Source organism: Hypomesus transpacificus, unplaced genomic scaffold (genome assembly GCF_021917145.1).
Source record: "Hypomesus transpacificus isolate Combined female unplaced genomic scaffold, fHypTra1 scaffold_91, whole genome shotgun sequence".
In the NCBI taxonomy this organism is placed as follows: domain Eukaryota; kingdom Metazoa; phylum Chordata; class Actinopteri; order Osmeriformes; family Osmeridae; genus Hypomesus; species Hypomesus transpacificus.
Genome location: NW_025814042.1, coordinates 254,034 through 271,055, shown reverse-complemented (window position 1 = coordinate 271,055; position 17,022 = coordinate 254,034). Strand labels below are relative to the sequence as shown.

Below are 17,022 nucleotides of genomic sequence, written 5' to 3'. Positions count from 1 at the left end.
TAGTTTTTTTAAAAGCCGGACTCTTTTTCCCATAGGGTTGCATGTAAAAAGGCGCTGAAGGCAGCGCTTTTTTCGGAAAAAATAAGTCAAGTGTGAACACGGTCTTACGTTAGTCACTGATCGTAAAGCTTTATGCAACAGGTAAATTGAAGTGTCTATGGCAAGTCGGACTTAAAGTTGCATTTAAGTGTAAGACTAGGTCTATTTTTATGCAACTGGCCCTTGGTGTAGCAGGTTATTCACCTCAACAACATGTCTGCTGTGGTATTCGAGGGTGTAGGCCTACACCTGGCCAAGCTGTAGGCTTGTCTCAAATGCTGTGTTTTTCTTCCATAAAATATTTTTTGGCGCCCCCCCCAAAGAGTTTTTGTAAATACGACGTATTTGACTTCCAGCAGTCAACTCCGCTCAGAATCATAAGCCAGCAAGCTGTTTTGGTTTGACTGCACCTGAACGCCCCGCTACGAAGCTAGCGCTTATGGGAGAGAGGACTTGCTGTGATTTCTCACGAATAAAAGCAGTTTTATTCCTGGTGACAATCTTAAGTTCTGAATCACAACCACAGCATACTTTTTCCGTCATCTCCTGCGTCTGGCACCCCGCCTAAACCAAACAGTCTTTCCAGTGGTGAGAAAACGCCTAGTCAGCTGACACAACAATCTCCTGTTGAATGTCACATGTGAAAGGACAACTGGTTTCTGTCTGGACCTAATTCTTCCGACATTAACGGCTTGACAGCTAGTGGAGCCTTCACATTGGATCACCTGTGAGTTAAGTTTCCAATGAGATCCATCTTAATTTTTATGTATTAGCTTAACAGGAAATTTATACATGTATTTCTTACTGGCCACAGTCAGCGCATCAATCTGCGATTGCCGTGGTTGGGTAACGAATGTGATAAGCACTACTAAATAGAGAAACATAGAATTATAATTCTCTGTTTGAATAAATGTCAGAATTATTTTTGGTTTTATGTGGTTGTTATCTGCCCTCAAGGTGATGCAGTTACATTATTACATTGTGTAATCTGCAATATACAGTATATACCCCACCCCAAAATGTTAAAGGATTGTTAATATTATAGGTTGATAGCTCAATCATTGCATTCTCCATTCAATTTTTACCAGGTGAAAACATCATTGAGAATGACCACCTTGACATGGGCTGCAGGATGGCAAAAGCCTGATGAGATAGACCCACTATGACCTTGTCATATACAGATTTTTGTTAGTAAAAAGAGTAGGGTGAAATGCTCTGAAGCAAGATGTGATCCCTGAAACCGATTTTGTCAATGGGGTTTCATTCATTCAAGCATGATAGACATTTAGTCATTTGTTTGATCATTTGGTCGGAAATAAGAAGAACATGCCTAGATTTCTGTCATATGGTTACTCATTGCCTTTACTGTACTGTGTGATCATCCTATCTGTCGTGTGTAGTCAACCACAAAGACCCATTCTGAGCTAAGGAAAACCCTGCAAATGTTTTTTCTGGAATGAAAGGAAAGACTACTGTATTTTTAAGGCAATAAGCCGCACCTTGTATAAACCGCACCCCACCAGAATGGGAGCTTTGTGTTTGTAAATCTGAATATAAGCCGCACTTGATACGGAAAAATGATACCAAGCAATGCACAAGGCGATCTTACAGCATGCCGTTGTGTAACACATTTCGAAAACGAAAGTCCGTAATGTATGTTTTCTATTGCCCTGGAATTAACTAATATTAAAATAGCATTCCCGAAAAAAGTGTTTCTACTGTTGTAGAAACACGCGCTATAAACCGCAGCGAAATATAAGCCGCACTACCACAAGGATGTAAAATCAGGGTATAAGCCGCGGCTTTATTTCTGAAAAATATGGTATTGCTTCATAACCTTGAAAGTTGGCATACTTCTATAGCAAATGGTTGTTTATCCAAGTTTAGGGGTGTTTAATGGTGTACGTGGTGCTCTGCTTACTGTAATCCACTTCAAAATAGTTCTTACAACCATAAACATAACATACACAATGGTCTAAAATAAATTCCTTTATGGCTGTACTCTGAAATCTTTCTATTTTCCTCTGACAGTGGAACAATGGGGCATGGAGTTGGCTGATCCCAAGGGCTTAGAGTCAGCACCAATTGTGAGTAATGATTTTTAAGTATAGCACGTATACTTCAGTATAGAAAACTGTCTTGATTGTGTGTTTCTCACCCATTAGGCCTCCACTGTGGTGAATGACATGGCCACGGCCTCGTCCAGAACGGAGTGTAGCAATAACCAATTACAAGTGACATCACAGCTTCATGCTATAGGTGAGGCACTCCTTGTACCACCTCACTTTGACATCATGTACACTTAATTTATCATCATTTTGGTTAAATAGGACATTTCCCAACATGTCAACTTAACACCCTGTAGGACTTGGAGAGGTGTATACTCCTAACTGGTTTGATTATCTCCATCTCAGTTTCCTGTGCTAAACTCAAAAGAAAGAAAAGCCTGTTTGGGACGGCCATTTATGTGGAGGTGACAGCAGAGGGGGAGTCACGTCGCACCACCAAGTCCCACAGCTCCTCCAGCCCCAAATGGGATGAGCAGCTCACGTTGTAAGAAACAACCACAACAATCTCTTTTCTTCACTGTATCTGTACAAGTTATTGTGTGTGTGTGTGTGTGTGTGTACTAAGTGGCAGACAGGCCAAGGCAGGCAAGGAAGGCAGAGAGAAATGAACAAGAACAGCTCACTCACACTAATAACTGCAGTTATTACAACAGTCTACCCATAATTCACCCTGAGTCTGACAAAAAAATATACTTGTTATTTAGACAATATACATGTTTTTTTTTTTTTTTACCTGTGGTCAAAGTCAAAATGCCATCTTGTTGTAGTATCATCAAGATGAATGATTCAGATTACATGTACAGGCACAATAAGTCAGGTGGAGTCAGGTGGCTGAGCGGGTAGAGCATCGGGCTAGTAATCTGAAGGTTGCCAGTTCGATTCCTGACCGGTGCACATGACGTTGTGTCCTTGGGCAAGGCACTTCACCCTACTTGCCTCGGGGAGTATGTCCCTGTACTTACTGTAAGTCGCTCTGGATAAGAGCGTCTGCTAAATGACTAAATGTAATGTAATGTACTTGAACAAGAATGTTTAATACCTCATTTATGTACTGTACTTACAATACATTTCCTATATTCCTATATTACAATAAACTGGCTCCTATGGTGATTAGAGTGGTGTCCAGCTAGGACTTGTATGTAACGATTATAGGTGGGTATACTTTACCACAGCTGCATACTAGTATTGGTGGCTGAAACATTGATGAAACAAGATTTGTGACGACTGTGTTGTTTGTTTGTCGACTGTCGTTTTTTTGTGTGCCAAATGGCCAAAAATTGGTGCTTACAGGTAGTGTTTTTCTCATACGTGTGTTGCAGCACTGTGAGTCTGACCAATTTGTGTATGCACGGTTTCAGAAATGTAACACCACACACGCAGGTGGATTTTAAGGTATGGAGCCATCACACCCTGAAGGCTGACGGTCTGCTGGGCAAAGCCACCTTAGACCTCCTACAGGCTCTGGAGCAGCATGACAGGAAACGTACGTATAGTACCCACCTCTTACACACACTGACACACACACACTCTGTACCATTCCAACCATCCTCACTCCTCTCAACTTTATACTACTTTATACTTAATACATTACATTTTTGAGGTTTTAGGAACGTCGAAACATTACTATTTGGTTTCGGAATTTGGATGCGCACTCACAGACTGTCCAATTGTCTCCCTCTCTTCAACCCTGTCTGCATAAAGCAAAGAAGTTAGTAAATGGTAATACAATGTCCCTTCTGCATCTCATTACATCCCTACAACCCAACCTAGTGGAGAATGTGAGGGAGGTGCTGAAGCTAAGTTTGGATAATAAAGGGGTGGTGGTAGCCACCGGGGAGCTGACTGTCTACCTGGATGGCCTCACTGTTGACCAGGAGCAATTGCAGAATGGAAACGTCACAACCACCACCACCAGTGAGTTCTCATCATGTGTGTATGTTTTAGAGAGATAGTGTGTCACCTGAACATTTTCAGCTAAGCATTGTATGACCTTTTATTAGTGCTGCATGGTTAACGGTCTCCTCCTCTCCTCTCAGAAGTCCAACAAAATGGAAATGCCATTCACGAAAATGCAGTTGATGCATTAAGAGCTCTAAACAGGTAACCTCTTCAGGAATGAGACACGCTCGTCATTACGGATTTCTGCCTTGCATCTTTTCTCGTATTTTATGTTTCCTATGTGCTCTCAATTAATTCAACAAACTATGTAAATTGCACTTTACAAGGCTAATACAGAATCATATTGTATTGTTGGAAAAAAAACTATTTCGGAAGCAAAGTTAGTTTCCATCAATCTGCAGTCTTTATATCAGTTCCCCTCCCCCCATTTCGCTATAGGGCATTAACCCCAACAGCGGAGCGGTGATGCAATGCTCTGCTAGCATTTACATTTAGTCATTTACATGAAATCAAATCTGTGTGTGGACGTTAAGCTAGTAAAGTTTGTTAGCTATTAGCGTCTTTGTTTGTCTGTTTTACAAAAAACAATCGAAAGTGGTGGTGGCTAAGATGACACTAGCCAGCTGCTATGTTTTTGTTTAAATTTCAGTAATACAAAAATATTGTAAAGCACTCAAACTATTAGAGACTGCAAGAACATGGACATCACGTGTTTCTATATGGGATCCATTGATTGGTTGACGCGCGCCAGCGTTACAAAAAATTTGAAAAATGTTCGATCCCGAATCTGCTATGCTGCTCTTTGTTGCCCCTAGCTACCCCCTGGCTCCTCCCCCAATCCCGACTATCAATGTATTGCAACTCGCGGTGCTGCACCACTGTTGGTGTGAATGTCCCAAAAGAGTGCATTTTCTTGCTCTCCCTCAAGTATTTTATTTACACAGACACATGCATGTAATATCTGACCCTCCCGTTCTCCCTCTTTGTTTCTCGCATTAGATTTTGTCCCTGCTCCCTTCTTTTTCTTCTTTCCTTTCTGTCAGTTTCCTCCTGCCTCTGTCCTCCTAGGTACTCAGTTGTTGTACTTACAAGTCTAAAATGAGGGAGACTCTTCCTCAAGCCCAGAGTGGCCTTGAGCCCCAGCTGTGCAAACATACAATGTTCAGCCAGGACATAACAACTGTGTGTATGTTCTGTGAGTGAGAGAATGACTGTGAGCTTGAGATGTGTGTGCTGCATAAATGGTCTGTTGTGTGTCTGGCAATGTGCCTACACTAAGCACCTAGAACAATCAGTCTAGAATGGTGGGGTTTTGCGTAATTCTCCCTTACTACTTGAGCAGACTCAAAAAGCACACTGGGTTATGGATGTGTCTGGCCGGGGCAAGGACAGACTGGTGGTTGAAACACAAATAAACCCTTTCAGTGTGGCCAGTTTCATCACCATAGCACCCTGATGTGCGCACACACAATGTCTTTTTGACAATTGTCTCAATATCACAGAGCAGCGCCTCTTCTCTAACTGGTCCACTGGCCCAAAATTGCACCACTACTTTTTGATCATGTCAACTTCAGCACCCACATTTACCTCTGCCATGATTTATTTCCATTGAAGCTGTTTGGCCTTGTTTGTGACGCCACTAATGATGCTACCAAACAAGAAGCTCCTTCGACTCTTTTTCCTTCGAATTTTTTCTCATTGCCTAAGCAGTTCTACTTAACAATTGAAAACTGTTGAGAATGGGGTTATCGAGTTTCAACTACCATGAGTGGTTAAATAGATATATAAAGAGAAGGCATGTACTGTTTGCATACACAGTGTTTATTAATCTCTGAAAACCGAGATGAGATGAAATAAGCCGCACTCTGTATGCATGCGTTTATGGATGCATTTATGTATTCCTGGAGATTTAAGGCTGGGTGTCACCCTGCCCCTGATGAAGAAAGTGTTTTGTCCGTCTCTTCATAAACGGAGTGACTAAGTTCAGTTGAGTTCTGGATTTTAATAAGTATTTATCAATCTGCAGATTGGGAGAGAAAGACCAGACCTCTGACAATAAAATGACAACACCAGGCTTAGGTCTCAATCATGTCTCTCTCAGCTCTGAAGGCCAGAGGATCATCTTTTATAGGGTACAAGAATGGAAACATAGATAGTGACAGTCAGGCAGTAATGACGTTACAACAGTCTCAGAGAAAGAGATTTACTGCTCCCAACACATGACAACTCTCAGACTAGAGAGTTCATTGGTGGAGCTCTCCTTGTAATCATGACAAGGAACATTTAGCCAGTACTTTCTCCTGACCCCGAACATCTATTAACTCTGACAAATAAACAATCTACTCTTATTGTTAGCAAGCTTACATATGAACATACTATCTAGTATCCAATGACTAGGTCAATTGATTAGTGAATAATGCAAGCACACAGGAAATCCCAATTTCTTCCACATCCCCACCGCTCATATGCTAAAATCTGGAGTTGCTGGACGGAGAAAACGTTTTTCCTCAAAAAAGGAAAACCTCGTTTTTGGACAACCTAGTTAAGGCAACAGGCGTGTTTTGTTTAGGCGGTAAAACACTTTGTTTTAGTCTACAAAGATTCTCATCAGGGAAAGCCAGAGATTAATTCAAGGTGTAGCGGGGTGTGGTTGTTTAAGAATAGATGTAATTGATCTATAATTAAGTATTAATTATCGGGGAACCACCTTGATATTGTTTTAGAAGATCAAGGTAACCTAGGTTTAATATGTAATAATCAGCATTCTGAAGGAAAGAATTCGTTCTGAGAACAGAGCAGATAATGAGTGAACAAATTGTGAGTTAAAATTATGCACAATGATTTTATTGAAGTAAATGGACATATGAATGGGACTGGATATGTTATTGTCTTAGTTTTAGAGTTGGATAACAAATTGAACAATTAGAACAATGGAAAAGTGAAAGGAGTGGGAAGAGGGGGAAAGAATAGGGCCTTGTCTAAACTGGAAGAGTCCAGTGGTGAACTAACGATAGTTCGTTTTGTGTAGTATAATCAAACACACTCAATATAAATCTCTTCATGCAAATGTCATGAGTAAGAAATAAAGCTAGCCGCATTTACTTTTGTTGTTGTGTGGGTCGAAGTGGAGTCTGTTTAAGTCTATGTCATAGATAACGTGTTTTGAATGCCTATCCGGTATCCCTCGATATCAATGGTCTCAACAAGTGATTATATGTTGTTGGTTTTTATAATCTGAATAAAGGGGGAGTGTCTTGATGTAGGTGAGACAGTTCATTGGTCACATCCTTGGCTTGGGAGTTGTCCAAGCTGATTCACTGAGGTGTGAATGGAATGTAACTTTAAAGATTGTGGACTTAAAATGTTCATACCTTGCATATACTTCATTATGTATCTACACAACATTGATATATGGTTTTCTCTGCAAATTGCGCTTTGATGTTGGCCTGGTCAACTGCAGTGTGAGGGAATTATTTACATTAGGGACAGGCGGATCCCAGACCTCGGGCATTACAAGACAGGTGGTGGGTTGGCTTATCCCCGACCTGTCTGCCAACTAACAGTTGCAGATAACTTTTACTGTTGATATTGCTTGACTTTTGTTGGCCATTCCTACACAGGACCCAGCTTACTCAGTACAGAGATCCAAAAGAATGGCTCTCGGATATCTATAACAATTTATCTAACAGTCATCATCGTGGGCCAATAAATCTGCACGATCCCTGAATTCCTGCTCACCTTAATCTCCCATAGGCAATGTCCTCCAAAAGCGCTGAAGCAGTAATTGCGCACCGATAGTATATGACAAATATACAGTGCCCTCCAAAAGTATTGGAACAGTGAGGCGAATTCCTTTATTTTTGCTGTAGACTGAAAACATTTGGGCTTGACATCAAATAATGAACGTGAGACCAGAGATCAACGTTTCAGCTTTTATTTCCAGGTATTTACATCAGGATCTGATGCACAACTAAGAAAATATCACATTTTGTTTGAATCCACCCATTTGTCATGTGAGCAAAAGTATTGGAACAGATATACTTAAAACATATTTAAGTGAATAAGACTTAATATTTAGTTGCAAATCCTTTGCTTTCAATAACTGCAGCAAGTCTGTGACCCATTGACATCACCAAACTTTTGCATTCTTCCTTTTTGATGCTTTCCCAGGCTTTCACTGCAGCCTCTTTCAGTTGTTGTTTGTTTTGTGGGGTTCCTCCCTTCAGTCTCCTCTTAAGCAGGTAAAATGCATGCTCTATAGGGTTTAAGTCTGGAGATTGACTTGGCCAGTCTAATACCTTCCATTTCTTGCCCCTGATGAACTCCTTTGTTGTTTTGGCAGTGTGTTTTGGGTCGTTATCTTGCTGCATGATGAAGGCTCTGCCAATCAGTTTGGTTGCATCTTTCCTTAAATTGGCAGACAAAATGTTTCTGTAGACTTCCGAGGTCATTTTGCTGCTGCCATCATGTGTTACATCCTCAATGAAGATTAATGAGCCCGTCCCAGAAGAAGCCATGCAAGCCCAAGCCATGACATTACCTCCACCGTGTTTCACAGATGAGCTTGTGTGTTTGGGATCATGAGCAGTTCCTTTCTTTCTCCAAACTTTAGCCTTTCCATCACTTTGGTAAAAGTTAATCTTTGTCTCATCAGTCCATAAAACTTTGTCCCAGAATTTTTGAGGTTCATCTCTGTACTTTTTGGCAATTTCCAGCCTGGCCTTCCTATTCTTCTTGCTAATGAGTGGTTTGCATCTTCTGGTGTAGCCCTTGTACTTTTGTTCATGAAGTCTTCTGCGAACAGTAGATAGTGATACCTTCACTCCTGCCATCTGGAGGTTGTTGCTGATCTCACTAACAGTTGTTTTAGGGTCTTTCTTTACAGCTCTCACAATGTTTCTGTCATCAACTGCTGATGTTTTCCTTGGTCTACCTGTTCGACGTCTGTTACTTAGTACACCAGTAGTTTTCTTCTTCTTCAGGACATTCCAAATGGTTGTACTGGCTATGGCCAATGTTTCTGCAATGGCTCTGATTGATTTTCCATCTTCTCTAAGACTCACAATTGCTTGTTTTTCACCCAAAGACAGCGCTCTGGTTTTCATGTTGTTTTCACCTCTGAATACAGTCTGCATAGACAAAACCTATCTTACCCAATCTGAACCTGAGTGTAGACATTCAGTGGTATTTATTGATTGAATAATGTATGTAATAGGACACACCTGGGCAACAAAACACACCTGTCAGTCACATGTTCCAATACTTTTGCTCACGTGACAAATGGGTGGGTTCGAACAAAAAGGTGATATTTTCTAATTTGTGCATCAGATCCTGATGTAAATACCTGGAAATAAAAGCTGAAACGTTGATCTCTGGTTTCACATTCATCGTTTGATGTCAAGCCCAAATGTTTTCAGTCTACAGCAAAAATAAAGGAATTGGCCTCACTGTTCCAATACTTTTGGAGGGCACTGTATATCACATTCGGCATAACTAATTCGTGGCCCAAATTCACAGGTTTTCTTTCTGGCTAGATAGTTTAAAGTTAGATAATTTGCATAATTTATAGATAGCCTATACATTTTACTCCCAATGTAGATCAAGTAAAACTTATTTGTAATGCATGCACTTTCTCTCCGCTTTTCGGTCACAAGTCTCGCTGTGTCAAATTTCAAAATATTGTGTAGGCCTACGCATGGGTTCTAAGGTGCGCAGAGGTATGCAGATTTCACACCACGTGTTTTTTCATAAATCTGAAACTCTGTGTAGAAACACCCATACACATGTTTCTGTGCCCATTTTCATGCGTATGTGCCTTCTCATTTGGCCCCTGGTCTTGACCAACATGTCTTCATAGAAACACTAACTCCTTCCATCATTCTATGTGGGGTGGAGTGAGGTTATGGAGTGACTTCAGAAGGGGGGGGAGGTGTTGCATCATGCAACAGTTAATGGCCAGGTTTCCCAGATTCGTTAGAAGCTCTTAACGCTAAGAGCTTCTTAAGAATGTTCTAAGAGCGTTCTAGAGTGCTTTTCGAACGTTCTGAAGAAGCTCTTAGCGTTAAGAGCTTCTTAACGAATCTGGGAAACCCGGCCAATATGAGTCTGCAAAGGCTTCAGGGAACCGTCTCATCGCCACGGGCACAATGAAAATAATTTGTAATGTTTCTTACGCAATTGACCTGGAAGTTGTGACACCAACGTTACCACTTGGGTGATAACATTTATCAATTTAGTAATTTGGCTGGCCTCTATAACAAGTCAGGTGCATGATGGTACAAATGGGGATTGTGTGAACGGAAGTGAATAATGACATGGAGATATTAAGACAACCTACATTCATAGATTTACAGTCTGAGATGAAAGTTGACCAATGTAGAGATGTAAAAGAACTACATGTATTCAAACACTTACCTCCACCCAAGGATTGCATATAGCAGTGGCTGTCAGTGCATGTTTGTCTGAGGTCTCAAGAGGACCGGAGTAATGCAAAGTCAGTTTTTTGTTAATAAACATTTTGACAATTTGCTTTTCTGATCATGACCTATGGGCATTCACTTAACAAGTAGGAAACTGGTTTTCAGCTAAATTACCCTTGTGCTGTGGGTGCAATGCTCTGGTTGTTTGCCACAGGCTCATTTAGCTCTCCCTTCTACAGTGCTGCACAGCCATGTAGTGTTTCTTTATGGAGCAAACAGCAGCAGCCTACTCATACCCTGGCAGCGTTATATCCTAAATAAATCTGCTGAAAGCGATTGAAGAGAAAGAGTTGAAAATAATCTCAATAAGATGGTTTTCCAGAGGAGATGCAGCAAAGTTCTTTCAATGGAAAATGTATACTGTTTTGTAGTTCTGTAGTCTAAGACCAGCTGTAAGGGATTTAATATTGTCCAAACAACCCAAACTAATTCCCCTATGTTTGCAGGAAGAGTGGTTAACTGAAGAGTGTATTAACATTAACCAAATTATTAAAGGCACTTGTTAGTGCCTTTAATAATAACTAACAGGCAATAATAATGCCTGTTAGTACAACAGTACTTAAGAAAGATTTGTTGGATCAGATGTTAGTTTATTTCCTCCAAGAACACAATTACACTTATTGAGGGACTTGTAACACTTGTTGGTTAGTTGTAACTGATTTAACTACTTGTACTCGCTCTGAATTATATTATTGTTGCTTGCGTTCCTCAAGGTACACTAGCACTTTCGAGGATCATGTTGTTAAATTTTAATTTGTTTAACTACATGCTCTTCTGGTTCTACCCATTGACACTTATTTGCTTTTCACAATGTATGCTTCATGTTTTGGCTACCAACAATGTTTTTGGGGCTATCTTGTTATGCCAATTATGCCAATACAAATGAAAATTGCAGTTATTTGACTATAGGTTAAATCAGAGCAAGAATGGTCAAAGGAAGGTTAAATTAAATAGATATTTAATAACATTCCAAACACGTTACTAAATAAAGACTTTAAATCTTACCTACTCTACCATGATTATTGTAAATCAGAGAGAAAAACTGTCTGTCCAGCAACTCCAGATTTTAACATATGAGCGGTGGGAGCAGGGTGACACCTAACTTTACAACAGCTTAAATCTGCATACAAGAAACTTGTCATACACTGGAACATACACTTATTTACTTCAGTGTCACAACTTCACTTGTAAGTACTGAAAGGAGAGATTATTAACTGTCCTATCTCTCTCTGCAGCACCGTCAACGGTACGGGCTCTGCATCAGCCCCCTGTTCCCATTCCACGTCCAATGGCCTTAATAGTGAGGGCTCATCCTCCCACAGTGGCCCCTCAACTGCCCTTAACCCTGCTCCAGTCATCAACGGAGACGCTGTGTCAATCACCCCTGCCCACCAGGGGTGCCCAAAACCCGCTGACAGTGAAGTAGGAAATATGACGGGTAAGACAATATCTTTGTTCCCCCATAATGGAATATATGAATTTGAATGCACAATATACTATAGGTCCAAAAAATTGCAAACTTATCATGCCGTGTCAGATTGGCACAATCTGAGGTTGAACACACCACAAATATATCAAAGAAATGCATTCTATCTATAAACAGCATCAAAAGGAAAACGAGTCAAATCGACTTTTTTGTTGTTGTTGTATAGCCCTTTTTACAAGCAATATCACAGAGGGCTTCACATACGCCCATAGAACTGCCCCTCAACCAACCTAAACCCTCGAGGAAGACAAGGAAAAACTCCAAGGACAACTGATTTGAGAACCTTGGGAGGAGCAATTCAGTGAGGGATTCCCTTTTCCAGAGACGGTTGGTGAAAGAGAGGGGCAGAACAAAGGCTAAACATAGTTATCAGAATCAGAAGGGATTTTATTCGCCATGAATGTTTGCACAAACAAGGAATTTACTTTGGCAGGGAGGTGCATACATTAACCATATAGGAATATTGAAACATAAATATGTGGACTAACTATACAAAAGGAGCAAAGTCTAGCTATTACTAATGGGGGTCTAGCTAATACTAAGGGGAATAAAATATAAAATATTAGTAGCCATAATTTACAATCTAACCTAAAAATACAGATAGTGCAAGAGAACGAAACAATAGTGCAAATTGCAATGTGCAGGGTGTCATTGTGCAGATTGTGATTTAAAGTCGGTGTGAGTCCTTGGCCTTGTTAAAGAGGCCAACAGCGGATGGGAAGAAACTGTTCTTGTGGCGTGAGGTTTTGGTCTTGATGGACCGCAGCCTTCTGCCGGAGGGGAATAGCTGGAACAGGGAGTGTCCAGGGTGGGAGGGGTCGGCCACAATATTCCTCGCTCGCCTCAGGGACCTCGAGGTGTGCAGATCCTCGAGGGAAGGCAGATTGCAGCCGATCACCTTCTCAGCATTGCGGATGATATGCTGCAGTCTGCTCTTGTCCTTGGCAGTGGCAGCAGCGTACCAGATGATGATAGAAGAAGTGAGGATGGACTCAATGATGGCTGTGTAGAAGTGCACCATCATTGTCTTTGGCGGTTGAATTTCTTCAGCTGCCGTAGGAGGTACATCCTCTGTTGTGCTGGTACATCCTCTGTTGTGCTATACATTAATAAACATGCCAATGGGTGTTGAAACACAGAAATCCAAAGTTTATCTCGGATGACAGTTGTCGAAGAAGTGTCAATTTTGGCAGTGTTAGCCACACGGCTGGGGGAATGTGATCGGCACAGCATCACAGGACAGCCAGGTAAATGGATTGACAGGAAGGGACCAGGAGCTCCCTGTTGTCTGTCAAAGAAGACCAATGTCCACTGGCGACTAGGACCAGCGTTGGCAGACTGGCGACCACGCAGATGTTGACAGCTAAACCCCCCATACTACAAGGGAGGTGTGGAGGGAGGACATAGAGAAGAGAGCAGCATTAGAGAATGCAAAAGAGTAACTATGAGTTACAATAACAGTAAGGGTGAGGTGTCGTGTTAACTTGTGCAGCAGTTTAGCAGACAACATTTCCTATTTAATGTAGGCCTAGATACCAAGACAGCACCAGCCCCCCTAGATTGGAACATAATATCTGTTCCAGAGAAGAGAAACTCGAAATAAGAATGCCCTGTGCCCTGTCGTCTCTAACTAACAACAGAAATAACAAGCAAGTTCAAGTTCAGGTTTGCTTTTTTTGTAATTTCAAGTTACTAGTGGTCAGTTCCTATGATGCAGTTGGGGCATAACATTTCAACGAAACACACAAATACAGTTTACTTGAAGTATCGACACAGATTCCTGGAATTATAGATATGGCACAGTTACCACGATGATGCCGGTGACACACACAGATATCTGGAATTATAGATAGGTAGTGCAGTGCCCGTGATGCAGCTGGTGATGACTGTTATTCTCAGTGGATTAAGTACCTATATTTCTTCGATCAATATTTAAATTATCTGTCATCTATGAAGTACTTGTTCAATCTCATCTATTCTTGTCACTTATGCACATCATAAAAACAATTTCTCATTAGTTTTTACAAATTACCAATGCTCTAGTACAGTGGTTCCCAACCCTGGTCCTCAAAGCACCCCTGTCCTGCATGTTTTAGATATTTCCCTGCTCCAAGTTCAAGTCTTTTATTTGTCAGGTACACAGAACAACACAAGGTTAGACTGGGCACTGAAATTCTTAAGACAAGACAACGCAAGCACGTGGCATAACATATAAGTACACGGAACAAAATTTACATCAATGCTGAGCTTAAATAAGTGAAACTTCCTAAATATACAGAGAGCAATAAATATCGACTATACTAACCCTAATACTAAAACTTCCTAAATTACAGATAACGATAGATAGTACACTATACTAACCCTAAATGCACAAAAACCCTGTTTCAACCCTATAACCTATTCTAACCTAAGTGGAGTACAGTACAATAGTGCAAATTTGCAGATCAGTGACTATGTCAATGACCATACAGGAGCCTGTTGGCGAGGTACAGTGAGGTACAGTAGTGCAAGTTACTGATAGAGCAACCAGTAGCTGAAAGTGACAGTGTATAAGTGACTAGTGTGCAGAAAAACTATGTCCATATCAGTGTCCATTCAGAAGCCTGATGGCCCTTGGGTAGAAACTGTTGTCCAGTCTGCGTGTGCGCGACCGGATGCTGCGGTAACGCCTGCCAGAAGGCAACAGGGGAAAGACTGAAGGAGGGAACAGTCTCTTAGAATCCTGCCGGCTTTCCTTAGGCAACGTTTGTGGTAGGTGTCCTGTAGGGCTGGGAGCTTCCTGCCGCTGATGAACTCAGCAGAACGGACCACACTTCGTAGGGCCTTGCAGTCCCGGTCTGTGCAGCTCCCATACCACACTGTAATACAACCAGTCAGAATGCTTTCTATTGTGCATCTGTAAAAGTTAGTGAGGATGACTGAGTCCATACCAAACTTCTTCAGTCTCCTCAGGAAGAAGAGGCGCTTACAGGCCGCTTTGACCACCTTGTCCGTGTGAACAGACCAGGTGAGGTCATTGCTGATGTTCACCCCGAGGAACTTGAAGCAGCTGACCTTCTCCACTTCCGATCCATTGATGAGTAGGGGTGCATGCTCCTCCTCCTGCTGCCTCCTATAGTCCACAATCATCTCCTTGGTCTTGCTGATGTTAAGAGAGAGGTTATTGTCCTGACACCATGATGTCAGGGTGTCAACCTCCTCTCTGTAGGCTGACTCGTCACTGTCAGAGATGAGGCCCACGATGGTTGTGTCGTCAGCAAACTTGACAAGGAGGTTGGAACTGTGCGTTGCCGCACAGTCGTGGGGCTAGGTTTTTGCGTAGCTCTCGTCAGTGCGGCCATCTCTTAGGCGCACCGGATGTAGTGGGGTAGCACATGATTCAAATGAATGGTCATAAGGCTTCTGCAGAGCTGGACAACGACCCATTCATTTGAATCAGGTCAGGTGAAAATACAAAAACCTTCTCCTCACCTATAAAGCTCTCCACAATCTAGCCCCCACTTACCTCTGCGACTTCCTTCGCGAATACACTCCCTCCCGCACCCTCCGCTCATCCTTTTCTGGACTGCTAACCATTCCCACGTCACGCCTCAGTACCATGGGTGCCCAAGCTTTCAGCTGCTCAGCACCCGGGCTCTGGAACTCCCTCCCCCCACACAATCAGACTCCATCACATCATCCAAGTCTCAACTCAAAACTCACCTGTTCAAACTGGCTTACTCTCTATAACTGGACCCTGTGCACTTCACTTGTTTTTATGTTGATGTTCTGTTTTAATGTTGTTTTTTACTCTTTTATCCTGTATTCTTTATTGTAAGGTGACATTGGGTGACTTGAAAGGCGCCTCCAAATAAAATATTATTATTATTATTATTAGATATGTTCTCCCAAAAGGCACATGGTCTGCTTGAACATGCTTGAACATCCTGGAAAGCTCAGGGAAGGTGGGGGGCAATTCTCTCAAAAGTTATCCAAGCTTGTCTGCTTCTCCACTCACCTCCCGGAACTTGGCTTTGAGTTTAGAATTGCACTGCAGGTCAATGAGCTCCATTTGAAGCACAGGAGAAACATCTTGCACATCAAAGGAGAAGGGGTCAGCAAAAATTTGAAAAATGGCTCTGTGTATCTTGAAGTCTACAAACCTGTGATTAAATTCCTTCTGTAGCTTTACAATGGCATCAGCATACTTCTCACCACTGAATGGTGTGCCCGCATCCATGAGTGTCTTGCATGCAGGGAAATGACAGAGGTTTGTCTGAGACAGCTGGGCTTTCCATAGCACGTTTTGTGGAGAATGCTCTGACGTTGTCATAGGCAGCACTGACAAGCTGGCCCTGGCCTTGTAACCTCTTGTTCAGTACATTCAGTGCCTGTGTGATGTCAACAAGAAAAGCCAAGTCCAAGAGCCATTTGGGATCACTTAGCACAGGAACAGCCATCCCATCCTTCTCCATGAAGGCTCTACTTCTGCTCTCAACTAAAAAAACCTCTTCATTTACATTTAGTCATTTAGCAGAAGCTCTTATCCAGAGCGACTTACAGTAAGTACAGGGACATTCCACCCGAGGCAAGTAGGGTGAAGTGCCTTGTCCAAGGACAAAACGTCATTTAGCACGGCGGGGAATCGATCCGACAACCTTCCGATTACTAGCCCGACTTCCTCACCGCTCAGCCATCTGACTCCTCAGAGGTTCTTCAAGAGGTTCCCCTGCTGAACCAACATACATCGGTGAAGTAGAGCACATCCTCATATGCTGACTCTATTTCCTCCAAAAAGGCCAGGAACTACCGATGCTTTAAGCCCCTGGATCTGATATGGTTGATGCATTTCACAACGACAGACACCACATTGTCAAACTTCAGGCATTTGCTGCAAAGGGCCTGCTGATGGATAATGCAGTGCAGAGCAATGGCCTCCTCCGCACCCCCCTCTTCCAGTTTTCTTTGAATAAGTGCCACCAGTCCATTTCTCCTCCCTGTCATTGATGGCACTCCGTCTGTTGTTATTCCAGCAAACCTCTTCCATGGTAAACTGGCATCACACAGCTGG

The 17,022-nt window shown here is 42.1% G+C and overlaps 1 protein-coding gene across 3 annotated transcripts in view; it reads left to right on the top strand.

Annotated features, from left to right (window-relative positions):
* The window catches only part of LOC124466302 (NEDD4-like E3 ubiquitin-protein ligase WWP1), a 104,535-nt gene that overhangs the window by 16,234 nt on the left and 71,279 nt on the right, over window positions 1-17,022 (top strand). For 2 of the 3 annotated variants that reach the window (XM_047018098.1, XM_047018099.1), the window contains exons 2-8: window positions 2,071-2,126; window positions 2,205-2,298; window positions 2,454-2,592; window positions 3,467-3,591; window positions 3,879-4,022; window positions 4,145-4,208; window positions 11,722-11,924. In XM_047018098.1, the coding sequence (XP_046874054.1) occupies window positions 2,085-2,126; window positions 2,205-2,298; window positions 2,454-2,592; window positions 3,467-3,591; window positions 3,879-4,022; window positions 4,145-4,208; window positions 11,722-11,924 (811 nt within the window). In that variant the 5' untranslated portion in view covers window positions 2,071-2,084. The remainder of the gene's footprint in view (window positions 1-2,070; window positions 2,127-2,204; window positions 2,299-2,453; window positions 2,593-3,466; window positions 3,592-3,878; window positions 4,023-4,144; window positions 4,209-11,721; window positions 11,925-17,022) is intronic. The other variant, XM_047018100.1, reaches the window with a different exon arrangement.